The 20,523-nt window shown below is 55.0% G+C and overlaps 2 protein-coding genes across 2 annotated transcripts in view; one reads left to right on the top strand and one right to left on the bottom strand.

Annotated features, from left to right (window-relative positions):
- The first annotated feature begins 127 nt into the window (after window positions 1-127).
- On the top strand, window positions 128-17,468 carry COPA (coatomer protein complex, subunit alpha). Its single transcript, XM_009082364.1, has 33 exons — window positions 128-167; window positions 454-567; window positions 1,029-1,102; window positions 1,231-1,311; window positions 1,664-1,740; window positions 2,245-2,354; window positions 3,565-3,674; window positions 3,905-4,004; window positions 4,420-4,555; window positions 4,652-4,734; window positions 4,823-4,973; window positions 5,608-5,674; window positions 5,756-5,831; window positions 7,464-7,546; window positions 8,097-8,236; window positions 9,109-9,194; window positions 9,626-9,764; window positions 10,515-10,677; window positions 11,384-11,530; window positions 11,860-12,049; window positions 12,163-12,258; window positions 12,646-12,734; window positions 12,922-13,045; window positions 13,478-13,567; window positions 13,653-13,762; window positions 13,934-14,011; window positions 14,194-14,262; window positions 14,464-14,600; window positions 15,478-15,664; window positions 15,742-15,852; window positions 16,041-16,202; window positions 16,329-16,523; window positions 17,409-17,468. The coding sequence occupies exons 1-33, from the start codon at window positions 128-130 to the stop codon at window positions 17,466-17,468; spliced, it is 3,675 nt and encodes a 1,224-aa protein (XP_009080612.1).
- Window positions 17,469-18,894: 1,426 nt separating this feature from the next.
- The window catches only part of LOC103809526 (RNA-binding protein 25-like), a gene marked incomplete at its 5' end in the record, with an annotated part of 5,933 nt that continues 4,304 nt past the window's right edge, over window positions 18,895-20,523 (bottom strand). Inside the window, 2 exons of the mRNA XM_009082365.1 lie at window positions 18,895-19,047; window positions 19,756-19,893. Of these exons, the coding sequence (XP_009080613.1) occupies window positions 18,895-19,047; window positions 19,756-19,893 (291 nt within the window). The remainder of the gene's footprint in view (window positions 19,048-19,755; window positions 19,894-20,523) is intronic.

Raw genomic sequence — 20,523 nt, forward strand, 5'->3', positions numbered from 1 at the left:
CTCGTGGGCGCGGGCGGAAGCGGAAGGGAAAGTGCTCGGGGAACTTCCGGTTTGACGTGGAGGGAAGGGACGAGAAGGGCCAGGCCGGGACGAGAAGGGCCGGGCCGGGCTGGACCGGGCAGGGACGATGCTGACCAAGTTCGAGACGAAGTCGGCGCGGGTGAAAGGTAAAGGTGTCGTGGTGGAGGTGCTGAGGGCGAAGGGAGGATGAGGAGGTGGACGCGGGGGGATTGGGGAGGTGTCCAAGGAATGATTGGACATGGCACTCAGTGCTCTGGTCTGTTTGATAAGGTGGAGATCAGTCACAGGTTGGGCTTGATGGTCCTGGAGGTCTTTTCCAACCGAAATGACTCTGTAGCAGCAGGTCCAAGCGCTGTGGGAGCAGGGGGAGCTGAGCCAGGAGATCCCACCCAGCTCCCTGAGGGTGTCCCAGCAGTGCATGTGTCTCCCCAGGGCTGAGCTTCCACCCAAAGCGACCCTGGATCCTCACCAGCCTCCACAATGGAGTCATCCAGCTCTGGGACTATCGCATGTGCACTCTCATCGACAAGTTTGATGAGCATGATGGTCAGTGTGGGGCTGGGACCTCCTGGGGAGGAGGTTTGGGGAGGGAGGAATGGGGTGGGACCCCTTGGGAGGTGGTTTGGGGTGAAGGAGGTGGTGGGAACTCCCTGGGTGGGTATCAGGACAAGGTTCTATCCCCAGAGGTGTTTGGGCACTGGCACAGTTCCCCAAGGCAGTGGCCACAGCCCCAAGAGCTCAAGGAGCATTTGGACAACACTCTGAGACACATGTTGGGTTTGTTTGGGCTGTGCAGGGCCAAGTGTTGGACTCAGTGATCCTTGTGGATCCTTCCAACTCAGCATATTCCATGCTTCCATGAAAGGAATGAGATTTCAGGCTGTTAGATGACTTTTGCTGTTACTTTGAGGCTGTTGATGTGCCACCAGCAGCAGGAGGGAGGAGAAGTAGCAGGTGGGGCTGCTCCAACCCTCCTTCTGTGCCCAACCTGCCTTTCCCCTCTGCAGGACCTGTCAGAGGCATTGACTTCCACAAGCAGCAGCCTCTCTTTGTGTCTGGAGGAGATGACTACAAGATCAAGGTGAACTTTCTCCTCCTCAGCTCCTGTTCTCCAGAGGCATCACCCAGGGCAGGGAATGTGCAAAGGGACTGGTGGGGTTGGGTGGTCTTTGTGGGTCCCTTCCAGCTCAGGATATTCCCTGATTCCAGGTGTGGAATTACAAGCTGCGTCGCTGCCTCTTCACTCTCCTGGGACACTTGGATTACATCCGAACCACTTTCTTCCACCACGTAAGCTCCTGCTGCTCCCTGGGGGGACAGGGAAGCTCTTCTGCTCTCCTGGGTGGAGAGAGAGATGGCAGAAAACATGGAGAGGGACTCTGCCAAGAGCCTGGAGGGGCAGGACAAGGGGGAATGGCTTCAACTGACAGAGGGAAGGGTTAGATTGGATACTGGGAAGGAATTCTGTCCTGTGAGGGAGGTGAGGACCTGGCAGAGGTTGCCCAGAGAAGCTGTGGCTGCTCCATCCTGGGAGTGTTCCAGGCCAGGTTGGATGGGGCTTGGAGCACCCTGGGCTGGTGGGAGATGTCCTTGCCTTGGCAGAGGGTGGGAATTGGGTTAACGTCTCTTCCACCTTTTCTAGGAATATCCCTGGATCCTAAGTGCTTCTGATGACCAAACCATCAGGGTGTGGAACTGGCAGTCCAGGACTTGTGTTTGGTAAGATCAGTGGTTGTTTCCAAAAGGGACAACGCATTTTGGGGTTGGATTTGTGGCTTTTGGGGAGAATCTTCCCTGCAAGGAGAGATGTTGGAGGGTCTTCATCAGGAGCTGCAGTGACAGGACAAGGGAAATGGGCTCAAGCTGAAAGAGGGGAAATTTGGGTTGGATGTTGGGAATAAAGTGTTCCCTGGGAGGTGCTGAGGCACTGGAGTGGAATTCCAGAGAAGCTGTTGTTCCTTCATCCTTGGGAGTGTTCCAGGCCAGGTTGGACAGGGCTTGGAGCAACCTGGGCTGGTGGAAGGTGTCCCTGCCATGGAACTGGATGATCTTTTAGGTCCTTGCACCCCATTCCACATGCTCAGCCATGCTGAGCCTTGCAGAGCAGCTCGTAGCAATCCTGTTCTTCCTTGCCCGGCTTGAGCTCGATGCTGTCAGTGCCAGTTGAGATATTTGTGAATAGATGTTTGTTTTCCATGGTGGTGTCTGTTTTTCTCCTTGCAGTGTGCTGACAGGACACAACCACTACGTGATGTGTGCCCAGTTCCACCCCTCAGAGGACCTGGTTGTGTCAGCCAGTCTGGACCAGACTGTGCGTGTGTGGGACATCTCTGGTGAGCTCCCACGCCAAGGGGGCAAAGCCAACCTCAGCCAAGGGCTTGGGGAAGGGACTGGAGAGTAAATCCTGTGATGAGAGGCTGAGGGAGCTGGGGGGGCTCAGCCTGGAGAAAAGCAGGCTCAGGGAGGACCTTCTTCAACCTGGAGAAGGCTCCAACCTCCAGGAGGTGCAGCCAGGTGGGGTTAGATGCTTCTTCCAGGGGGTGGGACAAGAGGATGTGGAATCAAATGGCACCAGGGGAGGTTCAGGTTGGACATCAGGAGGAATTTCCCCATGGAAAGGGTTGTCAGGCATTGGAACGTGCAGCCTAGAAGGAAGAGGTGAAAATAAGGCTGATCTTAGCTGGTAGAGCAGAAAGTATTCCAGAACCAGAGCCATCCAGTCCCATGGCACAGGCTCAGGCACCTCCAGCTGTGTCAATATCCAGGACATCCAGGGGACAGGATATCCTGGATATTTAAAACCTGTCCCTGTCTACTCCCTGCCAGCACAGGGAGTTTAACAGCTCTTCCACCACTGAGCTCTGCTGCTGCCTCTCCCCCAAACCCTCTCTCTTGGCAGAGCTACAGCTGCCAAATGGGTTTGGAGCTGGTACAGAGCTGTTTTTCCTCAGCTGATCCGTGCTGGGGAGGCTTGGGATGTGTTGGATTATTGACTCAGCTGTGGCTCCGGTCGGACACGGCACTGGGAGAACATTGCTGGGTGGAAAAAACGACAGAGACGTGAGGAATGGAGTCAAAATACCATTCCAGCCCCCCCAGTTTTGCCTCAGAATGACTCATGTCCTCATCAGGATTCTGTTCTGGCTCCAGCTGTCTCCCAGGAAGAGTTATTCCTGTTTTGTCTGCTGCTGTTGTGTGATAATCCTCATCATGGAGCACATGGTGTAGCTCCAGCTCTGTCTGCAACCCCTGACAGCACTGGGAGGTTTTTTCAGCAGGTTTTGGGCTCCTGGGTCCTGGTTCTTTGGGGCACATTCCAAAATCTCCTCCCCAGCGTGGCCTCAGCAAAGGGAGAGAGGGATTGGGAGCATTTCTGCTTCCCACCTGGAGATGTCCAAGGAGTGGACATGGCACTCAGTGCTCTGGTGGAGATCAGTCATAGGTTGAACCTAATGACCTTGGAGGTCTTTTCCAATCTCAGTGATTCTGTGATAATATTATTTTGCTTCCTCTAACCCTTTTCCTTGCCCTTTGCATCCCAAGGCCTGAGGAAGAAGAACCTTTCCCCCGGAGCTGTGGAGTCTGATGTCCGTGGAATCACTGGAGTGGATTTGTTTGGGACAACGGATGCAGTGGTCAAACATGTCCTGGAGGTACAGCCTCAGTGTGTGTGTGTGTGTGTGTGTGTGTGTGCAGGAAAGCTGAGTGCAAACACCTGACTCGGGTCTAGACTTGGCACAACATCCTCACCCTAGTCATCAGACTGTGGCTCATGGCCAGTGATGCATCAGGGAAGCTTCTCTGCTGTCTTGTTTGCCTTGTCCTTGCTTTGCTCCTTCCATTTGGTCCCCAAATTGCTTCAGGAGTCTCTTGTTGCCTTCAGGGCCATGACAGGGGGGTGAACTGGGCTGCCTTCCACCCCACCATGCCCCTGATCGTGTCGGGAGCTGACGACCGGCAGGTGAAGATCTGGAGGATGAACGGTGAGAGAAGTCTCTGGGGAACTGGGATTGGAGCTCAAAGGGGTCTGTGGGCATGTGTGACTGGTGGTCGTGTTTGTTGGAGCATGGACACGGCCCTCAGTGCCCTGCTCCAGTTGACAAGGTGGAGATGGGGCAGAGGTTGGACTCTGGAGGTCTTCTCCAACCTCAGAGATTCTGGGACTCTGAAGGTTGTATGAGTTGACTCTGAAGTGTTTAGAGTGTGCACCAGTGGAGTTAGGAATGGAGATGATCCCAGAGCCAGAAGCTCCATGGGCAGTGGTTGTGCTTTGGGCAGCTCAGTGCAACTCTCAGCTCTTCCATGTTATCCCTGTGCTGGGTGAGCTGTGCTGGTGGTTCCAGAGACCTCAGAAAGGTTGAAGACTTACTTTCCTGCTCCTTTCCCACCTGTGGGCAGAATCCAAGGCCTGGGAGGTTGACACCTGCCGAGGACACTACAACAACGTGTCCTGCGCCGTCTTCCACCCGCGGCAGGAACTCATCCTCAGCAACTCTGAAGACAAGAGCATCCGAGTGTGGGACATGTCCAAACGGTCAGTGCTCATCCAACCTCATCCTCAGGCTCTTTGGGAAGGCTTTGAGATGTAGGATGTTCTCATTTTACTTTCTGCCTTGCGTTCTTCCTGCAGCACTGGTGTCCAGACCTTCCGGCGTGACCACGATCGCTTCTGGGTGTTGGCTGCTCATCCCAACCTCAACCTCTTTGCTGCAGGTAAAATCTGTCCCACTCCGTGTCTGAGTGGCAAGGAGATCCAGCTAGGATTTGCTTCCCTTTTACCTGCCATGCTTGGTTCCTGCAGGCCACGACGGTGGCATGATCGTGTTCAAGCTGGAACGCGAGCGACCTGCCTACGCCGTGCACGGCAACATGCTCTACTACGTGAAGGATCGCTTCCTTCGCCAGCTGGACTTCAACAGCTCCAAGGATGTGGCTGTCATGCAGCTGAGAAGGTAAGGAGTGGCTCATCCTCTCCCAAGAGCTGTTGCAGCACCCTGAATCCCTTGGTGGTTTCTCTGGAGGTCGTCATGTTGGGTTCAGGGACCTCTGGAGGCCAGGTGGGCTCAGGAAGGCTAAGGAAAAGTGGGTGTAGGTCAAGTTTTGTGTATTCATGGATGCAGTTTCTTCTTTTAACTAGTTCTGAGTTTCAAACTGAAATGGCAACTCTTATCCATGGAATTCTGGTGTTGTTACGGTGTTTCCAAGTGGGTTTGGGTCAGGAAATCCATCAGTGTTTGGTCTGTTTGGAGAACACAGAGCACTTAGCAGAAGGTGACCTGAGTTTCTGCTGACCCTTATGTCAGATGAACTGAAAAAGCCTAAGAGAAGTGGGTTTAGGCCAAATTTTATCTCTACATAGATAAAAATGTTGTTTTATCTCATTTTCAATTCCAAACTGAAATGGCAACTCTTGTCCAGGGAGTTCTGGTGTTGTGATGGTGTTTCCAAGTGGGTTTGGGTCAGGAAGCTCATCAGTTTTTTGATGAGCTCCTCTGGTCGTTGACACACTTGGAGAACAGAGAGCACTGAGCAGAGGGTGACCTTGATCTGCTCTGAGTTTCTCTCCTCTCCATGCCTGTTGTGCAGTGGCTCCAAGTTCCCTGTGTTCAATATGTCCTACAACCCTGCCGAGAACGCCGTCCTGCTCTGCACGGTGAGTCTCTGCTGCTGAGCAGCTCCCCTGGAGCCTCCAGGGCTGGGAATCCTCTCACCCAGGTGTGTCCCCTCCCTGCAGAGAGCCAGCAACCTGGAGAACAGCACTTACGACCTCTACAGCATTCCCAAGGATGCAGACTCCCAGAATCCTGATGGTAGGCACTGCTGCTTCCCTTCTGACCTCGGGAGTGCTCCTCTCTGTCCTCTCCTCCTCTCTCCCACCCCTTGTGTGGAGCTCTAGCTAAACCCTTCGTTCCTCTGAGCTCTTCCCCAGCAGCTCGTGTCGTTTGGCAGCACCAGCTCACTCCGTCAGCGCATCCTGACGTGAAAAATTCATGTTCCTCCCCAACTTTTACTGCTCCAAATATATATTTTATCATTTGGTGATTAGGAACTTTGTGTTTTCCCTTCCCACACAGCAGGAACCTTCCTGGCTTGTCAGCAGAGATGGATTGGAACCACATTTGGTTGGTTCGGAGAGGTTTTATCCCCTGGAAAAGTGGCTATAAAAGTGACAGTGCCAAGAGTCATTTTTCCTCGCAGCAAATTCCAGATCAGTTTTGGGCAATTTACAAGTCAAAACATGATTTAGGGGGGAAAAAAATCCCAACCCAAATCATTCTTGCTGGTAACTGTGAATCCCATTTGGGATCTGAAACTCCAGCTGGTTCCTGCTGCCTCTGCAGTCAGGGCAGGAGTGGAGTGAGGGAGGAGAGAGGCTGCAACTCAGCTCCCTTGGGCAGAGATTTGGGGGTTCCTCTGAGGCTGGGGGGGAAGGATTCTCTGCTGGGCACAGCCAGAGGTGGATCTGGAGAGGGAAAAGAGATGTTTAGGAACTTTTGATAGGTAAAGTATTGGTGAGTCTATGAAGGGCCTTGAGGGGCTGAGGCACTTGGGTGGTTCAGCTGGAGAAGAGAAGCTTTGGGGTGACCTGACTGTGGCCTTCAAGTGCCTGAAGGTGCTACAGGAAACATGGGGAGAGAATATTTCCAAGGGCCTGGAGGGACAGGAGAAGGGGAAAGGCTTCAGCTGCCAGGGAGGAGATGGGATATGGGGAAGGGATTCTTCCCTGTGAGGTGCTGAGACACTGCACAGGTTGCCCAGGGAAGCTGTGGTTGCTCCATCCCTGGAGCTATTTAGGAGGTATCTGGATGTTAACATTCTTCCCAGTGGCTAGTGTGAGGTTATGTTTGGGTTTTGTGCAGAACACAGGGTTGATAATGCAGAGATGTTTTGGTTATTGCTGAGCAGAGTTTACACAGAGCCAAGGTCTTTGCTGCTTCCCATACTGCCACACTGGCAAGGAATTGGGGGTGCATGGGAGACTGGGAGGAGACACAGCTGGGACAGGTGATCCAACCTGACCAAAGGGATATTCCATACCATAGGACAATCATGCTCAATGTATAAGGTGGGAAGAGGAAGGAGGGATATCTGGAGTGATGGCATTTGTTTTCCCAAGGAGCCATTACATGTGATGGGCCCTGCTCTCCTGGAGATGCTGAATCCCTCCTGCCCATGGGAAGCAGTGAATCAATTCCTTGTTTTGCTTTGCTTGTGTGTGCAGCTTTTGCTTTCCCTATTAAACCATCTTTATCTCAACCCAAGAGCTTTTCAAGCTTTCACCCTTCGGATTCTCCCCCCCATCCCGTTGGTGTGAGCTGCTGTGTGGTTCTGGGTTGCTGCTGGGGTTAAACCACGACAGGAGTGAGTGGTGGAGCAGCTCTGGAGCCAGGCTGGGTTTGGAGGCTGCTGGAGCTCTCAGCCCTGCCCTCTTGCCGTTGCAGCTCCGGAGGGGAAGCGCTCGTCGGGCCTGACAGCCGTGTGGGTGGCGCGGAACCGCTTCGCCGTCCTGGACCGCATGCACTCGGTGAGGAGCAGCTCCACCAGGGAGCTGTGCCCCTGGAGAGATGGAGACTGACCTGGTCCTGCTGGGCTGGGATCCATCCCCATCCCAGGGATGAGCCCAGCAGGGAGACAGAGCTGTCCCAGAGTGACCTGTGGGCACACACGACGAGGAGAAGTGTTGCTTAGGGTTTGGGCACTGAATCTGCTGCACAGGGAGCTCAGGGAGGGAAGGTGACCAAGGGAGGTATGTGAAGCCACTTGGGTCACTTCGCAGCATGAAAGGAATGGGGAGATGGTGGAAATTGCACTTCCAGGGCTAGGACATCACTGGGAGGGGCTGGAGGTGTCCAGAGGTGGGAATGGAGCTAGGGAAGGGCTGGAGGACAAGGAGAAGGTTCTGGAGAACTTCTGAGGGAGCTCAGCCTGGAGAAAAGGAGGCTCAGGGGGAACTTCTGCTCTCTCCAACACCCAGGCAGGAGGTACAGCCAAGTGGGGTCAGGCTCTGCTCCCGGGGATGGGACAAGAGGAGAACCTCCCTAATTGCTGTCACGTTTCCTCTCATCCCATGGCAGATCCTCATCAAAAACCTGAAGAATGAGATCACGAAGAAGGTGCAGGTGCCCAACTGTGATGAGATCTTCTACGCTGGCACGGGGAACCTGTTGCTGAGGGACACAGACTCCATCACCCTCTTTGATGTGCAGCAGAAGAGGTGAGACCTGGTAGGAGTAGCTCTGGTACCAGGATCCTGCTGGCTGAGGCCTCTGGGGACATGTGGTGGCTATTGATGCTCTCAGAACTCAGCATCAGCTGCAGCCAGAGCTGATCAAACCACAGCCAACAACTGTTGGGAAGAGCAGCGAGTGAACACAGCCAAGGTGCAGTTTGTGCTGGAGGCATCGTGCCATGGATCACAGTGAGATATTTGCCATGCCCTGGTGAAGCCTGTGACTGCAGAGTTGGGTGCTGTAAAAGGGAGAGACAGCACAAAACCCAAACTCCATCAAGCTCAGCTTGTCTGGTGGTGTAGCCCTCTGGATTTCTGTCTCAGTGCTGTTTCTACCACACACTTGTGCTGCTCAGTGAGTCATTGCCCACAGAGAGCAGGCACAGAGCTGGTGCTTCTGGCCATTTTTGGAGGCTTCAGAAGGTTCTGGATTATCTGCAGATAGATATGATGTTTGTGCATTGATTGTGTCCCAGAACTTGCCTCATTTCCATGTTTATATCCCTTTGTCCAGTCCTGTTGGGAAGTGCTGAGGAAATTCAACCATGCAAATTCTGCTTGGAAATCCCTCATTCCCCTCATCCCCTTAGATCCACTCCCAAAGCCTCTCAGAAACGTGGGGTGAAGCCAGTTGTTCCTCCAAGGTGACAATACTGCTCATGTTTGGGGAGAGGTTGGTGTTGCTGCAAAGACATCCAGTTCTGCCTTAGGATTCTGCAGCTTCCAAAGGGATTTTGGAGCACCTGAGGTTGGGTTCAGACTGTTGGCCACTGGGAATTCTTGGACAGGGCTTGATCCTGGAGCTTGCTGTGGGTGGGAGTGGTCCAACCCTCTGATGTCATGCTCTCCTCTCCCAGGACTTTGGCCTCGGTGAAGATCTCCAAGGTGAAGTATGTCATCTGGTCTGCTGACATGTCCCACGTGGCTCTGCTGGCCAAGCATGGTGAGTGGGGTGGGTGGGGACAGGGTGCCATGGCTTTTCTGCCTCCTGTGGCACTTCCTTGCCTTGATGGGCTCCAGGGAAGCCAGGGAAGGACTCTGCACCAGGAGCTGCAGTGGCAGGACAAGGGGAATGGGGACAAAGTGACAGAGGGAAATTTAGGTTGGATACAGAGAAGAAATTCCTCACTCTGAGGATGGTGAGGCACTGGTACAGGTTGTCCAGAGCAGCTATGGCTGCTCCATCCCTAGTAGTGTTCCAGGCCAGGTTGGACAGGGCTTGGAGCAGCGTGGGCTGGTGGGAGGTGTCCAGGTGAGGTTGGAATGAGGTGATCTGTCAGTTCCTTCCAACCCAAACCAGTCTGTGACCATCTAATTCAGCCATTTAACACCAGAAGGTTCCTCACCCTGACTTCTTCTCCCTTCCCTCTCCAGCCATCATGATCTGCAACAGGAAGCTGGAGTCACTGTGCAACATCCACGAGAACATCCGTGTCAAGAGTGGGGCCTGGGATGAGAGTGGAGTCTTCATCTACACCACCAGCAATCACATCAAATACGCTGTCACCACGGGGTGAGTCTGGTGCCACATCTGCTCCTCTGCCTCAGCCTGAGGAGACACACATTGTTGGGCCTCCCTTGGGGCATGGAGTCATCATGAGGTTGCAGGAGACCTCTGAGATCAGCAAGTCCAACGATTAACCTGTCAATCCTGTGACCCCTAAACCATATCCTCCAGCATCAGGTGTCTCTTAGGTACCTCCAGGGATGGTGACTCCATCACCTCCCTGGGCAATATCCCAGAGCCTAATAATTCCTAATGTCTCCTCTGCCCTGTCTCAGCTCAAGGCTATTCCCTCTAGTCCTCTCCCTGCAGCCATGGCAGGAGAGACCTTCCCTAACTTCCTTTTAGGGAGCTGTAGAGAGCCATGAGGTCACCCCTGAGCCTCTTTTCAAGGCTGAGCAAACCCAACTCCCTCAGCCTTTCCTCATGTGTCCTAGGCCTTGGATGAGCCTCATTGGACATGTGTTCCCAAAACTGAGCACAGCACTGAGCTGTGACCTCCCCAGTGCCCAGTCCAGGGGGATGAGCACTGCCCTAGTCCTGCTGCCACACTCTTCTGGAGCCAGGCCAAGGTGGCCTTGGCCTCCTTGGCCACCTGTGCACACTGTTGGCTCCCACTGAGCTGTGCCACCAGCACCCCCTAGTCCCTTTGTGCCCAACACCTCTCCAGCCTCTCCTCCCCCAGCCTGGAGCTCTGTGTGGGGTGGGGGAAGATGTTGGCTTGGCATGGGTGTGACGTGGAGCTGTGTGTGGGCACAGGGATCATGGCATCATCCGCACCCTGGACCTGCCCATCTACGTCACCCGCGTGAAGGGCAACAACGTGTACTGCCTGGACAGGGAGTGTCGCCCGCGGGTCCTCACCATCGACCCCACCGAGTTCAAGTTCAAGCTGGCACTCATCAACAGGAAGTACGATGAGGTGAGGAGGCATGGAATGGGTTGGCACCTTAAAGATCATCTGGGCCTTGGTGTTCAAGTGTCCAGCCCGGCCTGGAGCACTCCCAGGGATGGAGCAGCCACAAGGAATTCCATTCCTTTCCTCCTCCATTTATCCCCCTCACAGAGAAGAATTTCTTCCCTATCTCCAACCTAAATTTCCCCTCTTTCCCCTTGTTCCTGATGAGGAGTCCCTCTCTGGCTTCCTTGGAGCCCCTTCACATCCTGGGAGGTGCTGTGAAGTTTCCACACAACCTTCTTTTCTCCAGGCTGAACAACCTCAACTCTCTCAGCCTGTGTCCATAGGGGAGGGACTCCAGTCCCCTTAGCACTGGACTTGCTCCAACAGGTCCATGTTCTTATGTTGAGGGCACCAGAACTGGATTCCAAATGGAGTCTCCACCTCTCTGGCCTGTCCAGGTGCCCCTGGATCCATCCCTTCCCTCCACCACACAGTTCAGTGTCATCACCAAACATGCTGAAGGTCCTTCAGTCCCACTGTCCAGATGTTGAGCAGTACCAGCCCCAACATCAACCCCTGAGGGTCACCACTGCTCTTTGTCACCTGAGATACACATGTCACTTGTCTCCACGTGGACAGTGAGCCACATGGACATGAGAAACCTTGTGCTGTCCCTTCCCTAGACCTGGGGACGAAGGGAAGTTCTCACTGAGCTGTTGCTCTGCAGGTGCTGCACATGGTGAGGAATGCCAAGCTTGTGGGCCAGTCCATCATTGCCTACCTGCAGAAGAAAGGCTACCCAGAGGTTGCCCTGCACTTTGTCAAGGATGAGAAGACACGGTTCAGCCTGGCACTGGAGTGTGGCAACATTGAGGTGAGGTGGTGCTGAGGGAAGGCACGTCTCGTGGGCATTGCTTCCAACCCTTGCTGTCTCCCGGGGAAACGAGGAGTGTTGGGAAGTTGTTGAAGGTAGAGTTGAGGGTGATGTTCAGGCCTTCAGCTGGATGTGATGGGGAAACGAGGAGTCTTGGGAAGTTGTTGAAGGTGGTAGAGTTGAGGATGATGTTCAGGCCTTCAGCTGGATGTGATTCAGTGCAGTGATCCTTGTGGTTCCATCTTTCCATCATGGGCATCACCACGAGAAGCCTGCAGAGGACATTGCTGTCTGCCAGGCCCTTGTACCCATGTCACTTCTCTCCTTAGATTGCTCTGGAAGCAGCCAAAGCTCTGGATGACAAGAACTGCTGGGAGAAACTGGGAGAAGTGGCCTTGCTGCAGGGGAACCACCAGATTGTGGAGATGTGCTACCAGCGCACCAAGAACTTCGACAGACTCTCCTTCCTCTACCTCATCACTGGCAACCTGGAGAAGCTGCGGAAGATGATGAAGATAGGTGAGTGCCAGGGTGGTGGCAAAGGAGATCAGAGCATCTGAGTGCCATTTCCAGAGGGAGTGGAGTGGCATGGACAGCAAAGCTATGGTGACTTTGTTTTGCTCTTGGTCCAGCTGAGATCCGCAAAGACATGAGTGGTCACTACCAGAACGCCCTGTACCTGGGGGATGTGGCTGAGAGAGTGAGGATCCTGAAGAACTGTGGGCAAAGTGAGTAACACCAGGCTGAAATCTGTCCCTGGGAGCTGGGGAGAAGCTCTTGGGATGGACAATCCGTTCTGGAGACAGATCAGCACAATCCCTTACCCAAGGAACTCAGCACAAAGTAACCCAAGAGCTAGGGCAGCATCTGGGAGACCTGGATCAACTGTAGATCATGTTCTGCTGGTCACTCCTAAATCCAGGGACAGCCTAGGGGTGACTCCACACCTTGGGGTGCTGCTGACCCCTCTGTGCCAGCAGGACATTGCCTTTCTCTGGGTGGTGGGGAACATGCACTCGTGTTGTGATGGGATGGGGAGCAAAGGAGTCTTGAGGTTGAATTTGATGATCTTTTCCAACCTAAATGGTTCTGTGGTTCCTTGTGTCTCATTCCAGAGTCCTTGGCCTATCTCACAGCTGCCACTCATGGTCTGGATGAGGAAGCTGAAAGCCTGAAGGAAACCTTTGATCCCGAAAAGGAAACGGTGAGTGAGCTGCCTGATGCTTCTGGAGAGCCTGGGGACAAGGCAACGGTGGGATCTGGTGGTAGAGGAGTGGGAAGCTCCTTTCTGGGAGGGAGGAACCATCTCCACATCAGGCTGGAGGCTGTGGGCAGGCCAAGGGATGGGATTGTCCTTACATGGCCTTTCTTTCCTGCTCCTCCCTGCTCAGATCCCAGACATCGACCCCAATGCGAAGCTGCTGCAGCCTCCTGCTCCTGTCATGCCCTTGGACACCAACTGGCCACTGCTGACTGTCTCCAAGGGCTTCTTCGAGGGAACCATTGCTAGCAAAGGTGTGGTTCCAGCCTTGGGAAGCTGCAGGGAGGTGGGATGGGCAGGGTGGAGATACCTGTGCTGTGTCCAGATATGGGCCCTCACTGAGGGAGACGTTGAGGGGCTGGAGGTGTCCAAAGATGGGAGCAGGGAGACGTTGCGGGGCTGGAGGTGTCCAAAGATGGGAGCAGAGCTGGGGAAGGAGCTTGAGTGTGAGGAGAAAGGTCTGGAGAACTCCTGAGGGAGCTGGGAGGGCTCAGCCTCTTCCAGGAGTGACTGGATGTGGCACTCAGTGAGAAGGTGGAGATGAGGCATAGGTTGGACTTGATGATCCTGGAGGTCTTTTCCAAGCTCAGTGATTCTGGGCAACCTTTGTGCTTTCAGCACAAGGTGGGACTGGAGCACTGGAGGGGAATTCTTGCTCAGGTCCTGAAGGTTCCTTCCCTGTGCAGGCAAAGGAGGAGCCTTGGCCGCCGACATTGACATCGACACGGTGGGCACGGAGGGCTGGGGAGAGGATGCAGAGCTGCAGCTGGATGAAGGTGGGTGCACCCAAGAGTTTTCCAAGAATGTCAGGGTGTGCCTGGGTCAGGGCTCTGACTGTGTCCCCCCATCCCTTCCACCCAGATGGCTTTGTGGATGCTGGAGAAGGCTTTGGAGAGGAAGGTCTGGGCAAGGGACAGGAAGAAGGAGGAGGATGGGAAGTTGAAGAAGATTTGGATCTTCCACCTGAACTGGTAGGAGGCTCCTGAGAGGCTGTTGATGTCTCCTTGGGAGTGCAGGGACAGCTGGTGGTGGAGGTGTGGGGGGAGAGCTGCTCTGGGCTTCTTCAGGCTTGGTCACCACAGCTCTGAGTTCCTCTGGGTGCTGGAACCTTCCCCACCAATCCCTGCTCTGTGTTCCCCCAGGATGTTCCTGCTGGGCCTGCAGGAGGAGCAGAGGATGGATTCTTTGTGCCTCCCACCAAGGGCACCAGCCCAGCCCAGGTAACAGCCACGTCAGCTCTGGGATTGTCCTTCCCAGGAACTTCCTGCTCTGGTGCTTCTTGTTTTGGTTTCACTCCTTGGGAGCACAACTTGGGCAGTTGGTGATGGGAACATTAGGGGTGGTGAGGGCAGGTAGGAGATGTGAACATGACAGTTCCTCCTGTGTGTTCCCCTTCTCCTAGGTGTGGTGTAACAATTCCCAGCTGCCTGTTGACCACATCCTGGCAGGTTCCTTTGAGACAGCAATGAGGGTAAGTTTCCCATGGACTTTCCAAGGACAAACTGTGCCTTGTCCCATGAATTTTGGCCTCTGATCCACTCGGAAGCTTTTGTGGCCTGTGAATCCCTTTGTGCCCTGTTCTCCCTGGGTGAGGAGCAAGGAGAAGCCTCAGTGCTGCTTGTGCCAGTGTAACTCAGCACAGACAAGTGTCTCTCTCCACATGTCTCTCCAGCTCCTCCACGACCAGGTGGGAGTGACAAACTTTGGGCCCTACAAGCAGCTGTTCCTGCAAACCTTTGCCCGTGGCCGCACGACCTACCAGGCCCTGCCGTGTCTGCCTGCCATGTATAGCTACCCACACCGCAACTGGTGAGCCCTGCCCTGCCCCTTCCCCTGCCATGGCCCTCCTGCAGCCTCTGCTCTGCGTCTCCTGGAAGCCACTGGAGAAACATCCCAGAATCACTGAGGTTGGAAAACACCTCCAAGGTCACCAGGTCCAACCTGTGACCCATCGCCACCTCGTCAGCTAGAGCAGAGCACTAAATGCCATGTCCAGATAATCCTTTAGGACCTCCAGGGATGCTGAGCTAGACTTCCCAGCCTGTGGAGGATAGAGAGAGCTGGGAATTGTAGGTGGGAGAGTAAGGGAAGCAAAGGTGCCTTTTGTGTTGAGCTGATGAGAAACAGGTCAAAGCCAGGTCACCAGTTTGCACTGGGGAGGCACCTCCAGGGCTGTGTCCAGGGCTGGGACATCACTGGGGGAGACACTGAGGGGCTGGAGGTGTCCAGGGATGGGAATGGAGCTGGAGGACAAGGAGAAGGGTCTGGAGAACTCCTGAGGGAGCTCAGGCTGGAGAAAAGGAGGCTCAGGGGCAACTTCTGGCTCTCTCCAACTCCCTGGCAGGAGGTGCAGCCAGGTGATGTCAAGGGATGGGACAAGAGGAAACAGCCTCAGGCTGTGCCAGGGGAGGTTCAGGTTGGACATCAGGAGGAATTTCCCCATGGAAAGGGCTGTCAGGCATTGGAATGGGCTGCCCAGGGAGGTGGTGGAGTCACCATCTCTGTAGGTGTTCAGGGAGTGGCTGGACCTGCTCTAGTTGCCAAGGTAGACATTGGTCACAGGGTGGACTTGATGACCTTGGAGGTCCTTTCCATCCTCAGTGATCCTGTGAGAACACTCCCTTGGTTGAGCTGATGGTGTGTGGGTGTCCCTGGTGTGATCCCTGTGTCCCCCTAACCCCCCCAGGAAGGAAGCTGGCCTGAAGAATGCCCTCCCAGCTGTGGGCCTGAAGCTCAACGACCTGATCCAGCGCCTGCAGCTCTGCTACCAACTCACCACTGCCGGCAAGTTCGAGGAGGCCGTGGAGAAGTTCCGCTCCATCCTGCTCAGCGTTCCCTTGCTGGTGGTGGACAACAAGCAGGAGATTGCTGAGGTGAGGGACATCCTCCTGCTTGTGGGCTGTGTCCCCCTGGGGCAGGAGGCCCTGCCTGACCTGCCCCTGTCCCTCAGGCCCAGCAGCTCATTGCCATCTGCCGTGAGTACATCGTGGGGCTCTCCATGGAGATCGAGCGCAAGAAGCTGCCCAAGGACACTCTGGAGCAGCAGAAGAGAATCTGTGAGGTACAGGACTCCTTCCCTGGGAGACTGTGGCCTCACGGTGGCTTTAGAACAGGATCAGGAATGTGGAATTCTGATCTTCCCACCCCTGAAGCAGATGTGGCACTGGGAGGGAGGTATCCCCTGCAGCATTCCCAGTCACTCCCATGCCTGGCAGTGATGGGATCTCTACTCTCCTCCTCCCCCTGCAGATGGCTGCCTACTTCACCCACTCCAACCTGCAGCCTGTGCACATGATCCTGGTGCTGAGAACTGCTCTCAACCTCTTCTTCAAGCTCAAGAACTTCAAGACAGCAGCGACGTTCGCCCGGAGGCTGCTGGAGCTCGGCCCCAAGCCTGAGGTGGCCCAGCAGGTACTTCTACGAGGGGTCAGGTGGAAGTTGGTACTTTCTGGGAGGTGACAGGTGGAAGTAGGTGAGGTAGAAGAGCCTCTTTGGAGTCTCCCTGTGCCTCTTGGCCCACACAGTTGCTTCTTGCAGACGCGCAAGATCCTGTCGGCGTGTGAGAAGAATCCCACAGACACCTACCAGCTCAACTACGACATGCACAACCCCTTTGACATCTGTGCTGCCTCCTACAGACCCATCTACCGTGGCAAACCCGTGGAGAAGTGTCCCCTCAGCGGGGCCTGCTACTGCCCAGAGTTCCATGGGCAGATCTGCCGCGTCACTACGGTAAGGGCAACTCACCCACTCCCAGCCCCTGGGGCTTCCCTTGTGAATTCCTTCCACAGCTCACACCACGTCCTCCTCAACCCACTTGGTGCTGTTGTGCTGTGTTGTGTTGTGTTGGAGGACTTGGCATGTTTGGGAATTGGGAGGTGCCATGAGTGTCGGTGTTGCCTTCAGGGGTGACACAGTGGTCACGGCCCCACGCCAAGGAGAGTTTGGACAAAGCTCTCAGGCACATGTTGGGATTTTTGGGCTGTGCAGGGCCAAGAGTTGGACTTGATGATACCTTTGGAGTCCAGTCCAGCTCAGGGAGAGTCCATGATGCTGTGATATAATGGTTGTCATCCATGTGTGTTTGGGGTGATGAAGGGTCTGGAGCATCTCTCTGATGAGGAGAGGTGCAGGGCTGGGCCTGGTTAGTCTAGAGAAGAGAAGGCTGAGGGGGATCTCATCAATCCATGCCAATCTCTCACCCAAGATCCCCTCAATCCCCACAAACCTCTCCAAGGGGTGTTAGGATGGTGCCAGACTCTTCCCAGTGCTGCCCAGTGACAGCACAAGGAGTCATAGCCAAAAACTAAACCACAACAAGTTCCACCTCAACCTGAGGAAGGACTCGTGTCCATGGAGGTGGCAGAGCCCTGGGACAGGAGCCCAGGGAGAGTGTGGAGTCTCTCTCTGGAGACATCCCAAACCCACCTGGACATGTCCCTGTGTCACCTGCTCCAGGTGGGGTTGGGCTGAGTGGTCTCCAGAGGTGCCTTCTCCCTCCAGCTGCTCTGGGACTCTGTCCTGTGGAGCAGCCAGGGCTCTGAATGCTGCTCCTGGGCTTGTGGTTGTGCTCCTGAGTTGCCTTTGACCAGGAATCCTCTCTCTCTTGCTCCTCAGGTGACCGAGATCGGCAAAGACGTCCTGGGGCTGCGCATCAGCCCCCTCCAGTTCCGCTAGTGCCCACGGGCACCTTCCCCTGCCCCATCCCAGCTCCTAGCCCAGGCTCTCCCCCAGCCACCCCCGTGCTGTCCTGCCTGCTCTTCCCCAGTGAGATGTAACCACCTCCCAGGAGTAGCAGCTTTTCCTTCTGGTTCTAGACCAGCTGATATGAAGGTTTCATGTCCTGTTGTCCTAAGGTAAATCTTTCCCAGAGGATGCAGTGCCCACTCCTGCTTGCCACACAGTGCTCTAGGACCTGCTCCAGAGGCAGCAGCTGCGCGTCTGCCACCCTCGAGCTCCGGGGAAGAGAGCCAGGCCTGGCTCCAGGCACGGGGTGTGGGTGGGAGCAGGAGCCCTGCCGAGCCCTGGGGCAGTTCTGCTCCCCTGGGCCTTGGCAGTGCCTCAATAGTTGTGTTAGTGTTGACTCTTTGTGGTGTTGTCATAACAACGTTGCTCAAACTAATCAGCTCCTGCATAATAAAGTGCATTAACCACCTCCATCTTCCTGCTTCATGCCTCAGTTGGTTCCGCCAAGACACGAGAGGTGATGTTTCCTTTCCTCCTGCCACTCTCCTCCTCTCCCTCTCTGCACCAGCAGCACCTCGGAGGGCTGAAGCTTCCAGAAGGTGGAGGCTGCACACTGAAATGGTTTCTTTGGGGCTGCTAATTACTGCTGTGTAATTGCTGCTGCCAGAACTCTAATTAACCCTGAGTGCTCATGTGATACTGCTGCTCTTAGCTGGTGCAGTTGGACCCTGAAGTTAGTGTTCCTGAGCCTGGCTCCAGGGTATGTCACAGGCTCCAGGAGCCCCAGAGCCTGTGCTTCCTGGTGAGGACAAGGCTGAGAACACACATGTTCTCCCAGCAGGGGTGAAGCTGAGGGTGGGACACAGTGATCCAACCCTTTGGCCAGGGATCCTTCCCTGTTTGACCAGGGCAGGGATTTTCCTCTCTGCTGGCACTGGGGAGGCACCTCCAGGGCTGGGACGTCTCTGGGAGAGACTTGGAAGGGCTGGAGGTGTCCAGAGATGGGAATGGAGCTGGGGAAGGGCTGGAGGACAAGGAGAAGGGTCTGGAGAACTCCTGAGGGAGCTGTGGGGGGGGCTCAGCCTAGAGAAAAGGAGGCTCAAGGGGAACTTCTGCTCCCTCCAATTCCCTGCCAGGAGGTGCAGCCAGGTGGGATTGGGCTCTGATCCCAGTGAAGGGACAAGACAGGAGGTCCTAGGTTGGACTTAAGGGTCTTAGAGACCATTTCCAACTCAATGATTCCACGATCCTGTTCCCTCTGGATCTGTGCTGCATTCCTGGTGCTGAAACCAAACCTTTCACGAGGGTTTGAAACCTTTTATTTTTTACCTAAAAAGGGGGAAAGGGAATGTTGCCATCCTGATGCTTCCAGTGTTGCATGGGAATGTTCACAGTGGGGGGGATACTGCAGCTGGGCCTAGGGCCCAGGGGCCTTCAGCACTAGGCTGTTGTGACAGGCCACAGCGATGCCCCCGATGAGGTTCAGGAACTCCTGGAAGTCCAGTTGCCCATCACTGTTCAGGTCCAGTTTCTTCATCATCCTGTCCACCACACCTGGGTCCTTCTGGTTCTGCAGGAGAGCTGAGAATCACTGCCAGCCCCCGAGGGTGGAACTGCTGCCGAGCCCATGGAGTCAAGGGTTGGATTGGAAAGGACCTTAAAGCTCATCCAGTCACCCTTGCCGTGGCAGTGACACCTCCCACCAGCCCAGGGTGCTCCAACCCCATCCAACCTGGCCTGGAACACTCCCAGGAATGGAGCAGCCAAAGTGCCTCAATACAATCCAGTGATGATATGAAACATCACACAGATAAACACTAATTATGTTTATATTGGACTTTAAGAACAATCATTGCATTGCCACAGATTAAAACTTGTTTCTCTTCATCAACCAATTCTACTACTTCCAAGGTGACCTTTCTGGAGAACACTTTAGTTTTAATTTGTTATTAATTGCAGCCTGAATAGCCTGTTTAGAACGTAACAGCCAAACAACTCTTCCCTCTCCCTGTAACAATTAGCAGCGATGATAAAGCTTAAGTTTCTAACTTAGTTAATCAGTTCCTCAGCATCCTCACAGGGAAGGATTTATGCCTAACACCTAACCTGAACCAGCACGTGGAATGGTTTGGGTTGGAAAGGAGGTTAAAGGGATGTCCAAGTCCCACCCCCAGGGACACCTCCCACCAGCCCAGGTCGTTCTTATCCCCAACCCACTAGGGATGGAGCAGCCACAGCTGCTCTGGCTAAGCCTCCTCTGGCCCTGGCTGCGGCTCACCTTGGTGAAGGCAGCCAGCTCGGTGTTCATGAAGGCCAGGAACTCCTTCTTGGAGAGGGTGGTGGTGTCGCCCTCCTTGCCCGCGTAGCGCTGGAACACTGCCAGCAGCGACTCGATGCAGCGCTCGGTCTCCGTGGGCTGCGGGGAGAGCACAGTCCGTGCCAGGAGTTCTCCCACCCCATCCCCATCCTCATCTGCATCCCCATCCTCATCCCCATCGCCCCCGCGACGGACGGACCCGTGGGAAATGCCCTGCGGGTGTTAGCTCCAGTGGAAGGAATGTCCTGGGACTTTGTGCTGCAACCAGGGCTTGGCTCGGGTTGCTAATCTGGAGAGATAAACTTCTTCCCTCCCCTTTTCCCTCCCCCTGCCCTGCCCAGGCTCAGCGGGGACTGAGTCAGGAGAGAAAAATGCAAACGGCGTTGCCATCCCAACCTCCTGCCCCGGGGCAGGGAGGGATGGGTGGCCTGGGGCTTCTCCCGTAGGCATAGACAGGGAAAGTTGAGAGGGACGTGGGGTGGGGAATGTGGGGCTCTTCCCCCTTCCCATGGCTCCAGGGGGATGTAAAGCTCTTCTCCTCCCCATAGTTCCAGGGGAAAGTGAAGCTCTTCCCCCTCCCTCCGACTCCAGGGGGATATGAAGCTCTTCCCCCTCCCTTCAACTCCAAGGGGATGTGAAGCTCTTCCCCCTCCCCATAGTTCCAGGGGAGAGTGAAGCTCTTCCCCCTCCCTACGACTCCAGGGGGATGTGAAGCTCTTCCCCCTCCCC

Source organism: Acanthisitta chloris, unplaced genomic scaffold (assembly GCF_000695815.1).
Source record: "Acanthisitta chloris isolate BGI_N310 unplaced genomic scaffold, ASM69581v1 scaffold4139, whole genome shotgun sequence".
NCBI lineage: Eukaryota > Metazoa > Chordata > Aves > Passeriformes > Acanthisittidae > Acanthisitta > Acanthisitta chloris.

Excerpts from the sequence above, each read along its gene's own strand:
- COPA (XM_009082364.1), top strand. The coding sequence starts at position 128 with ATGCTGACCAAGTTCGAGACGAAGTCGGCGCGGGTGAAAG. Across the intron at positions 5,832-7,463 it reads AGACTCCCAGAATCCTGATG|CTCCGGAGGGGAAGCGCTCG; the intron begins GTAGGCACTGCT and ends TTGCCGTTGCAG. Across the intron at positions 8,237-9,108 it reads TTTGATGTGCAGCAGAAGAG|GACTTTGGCCTCGGTGAAGA; the intron begins GTGAGACCTGGT and ends CTCCTCTCCCAG.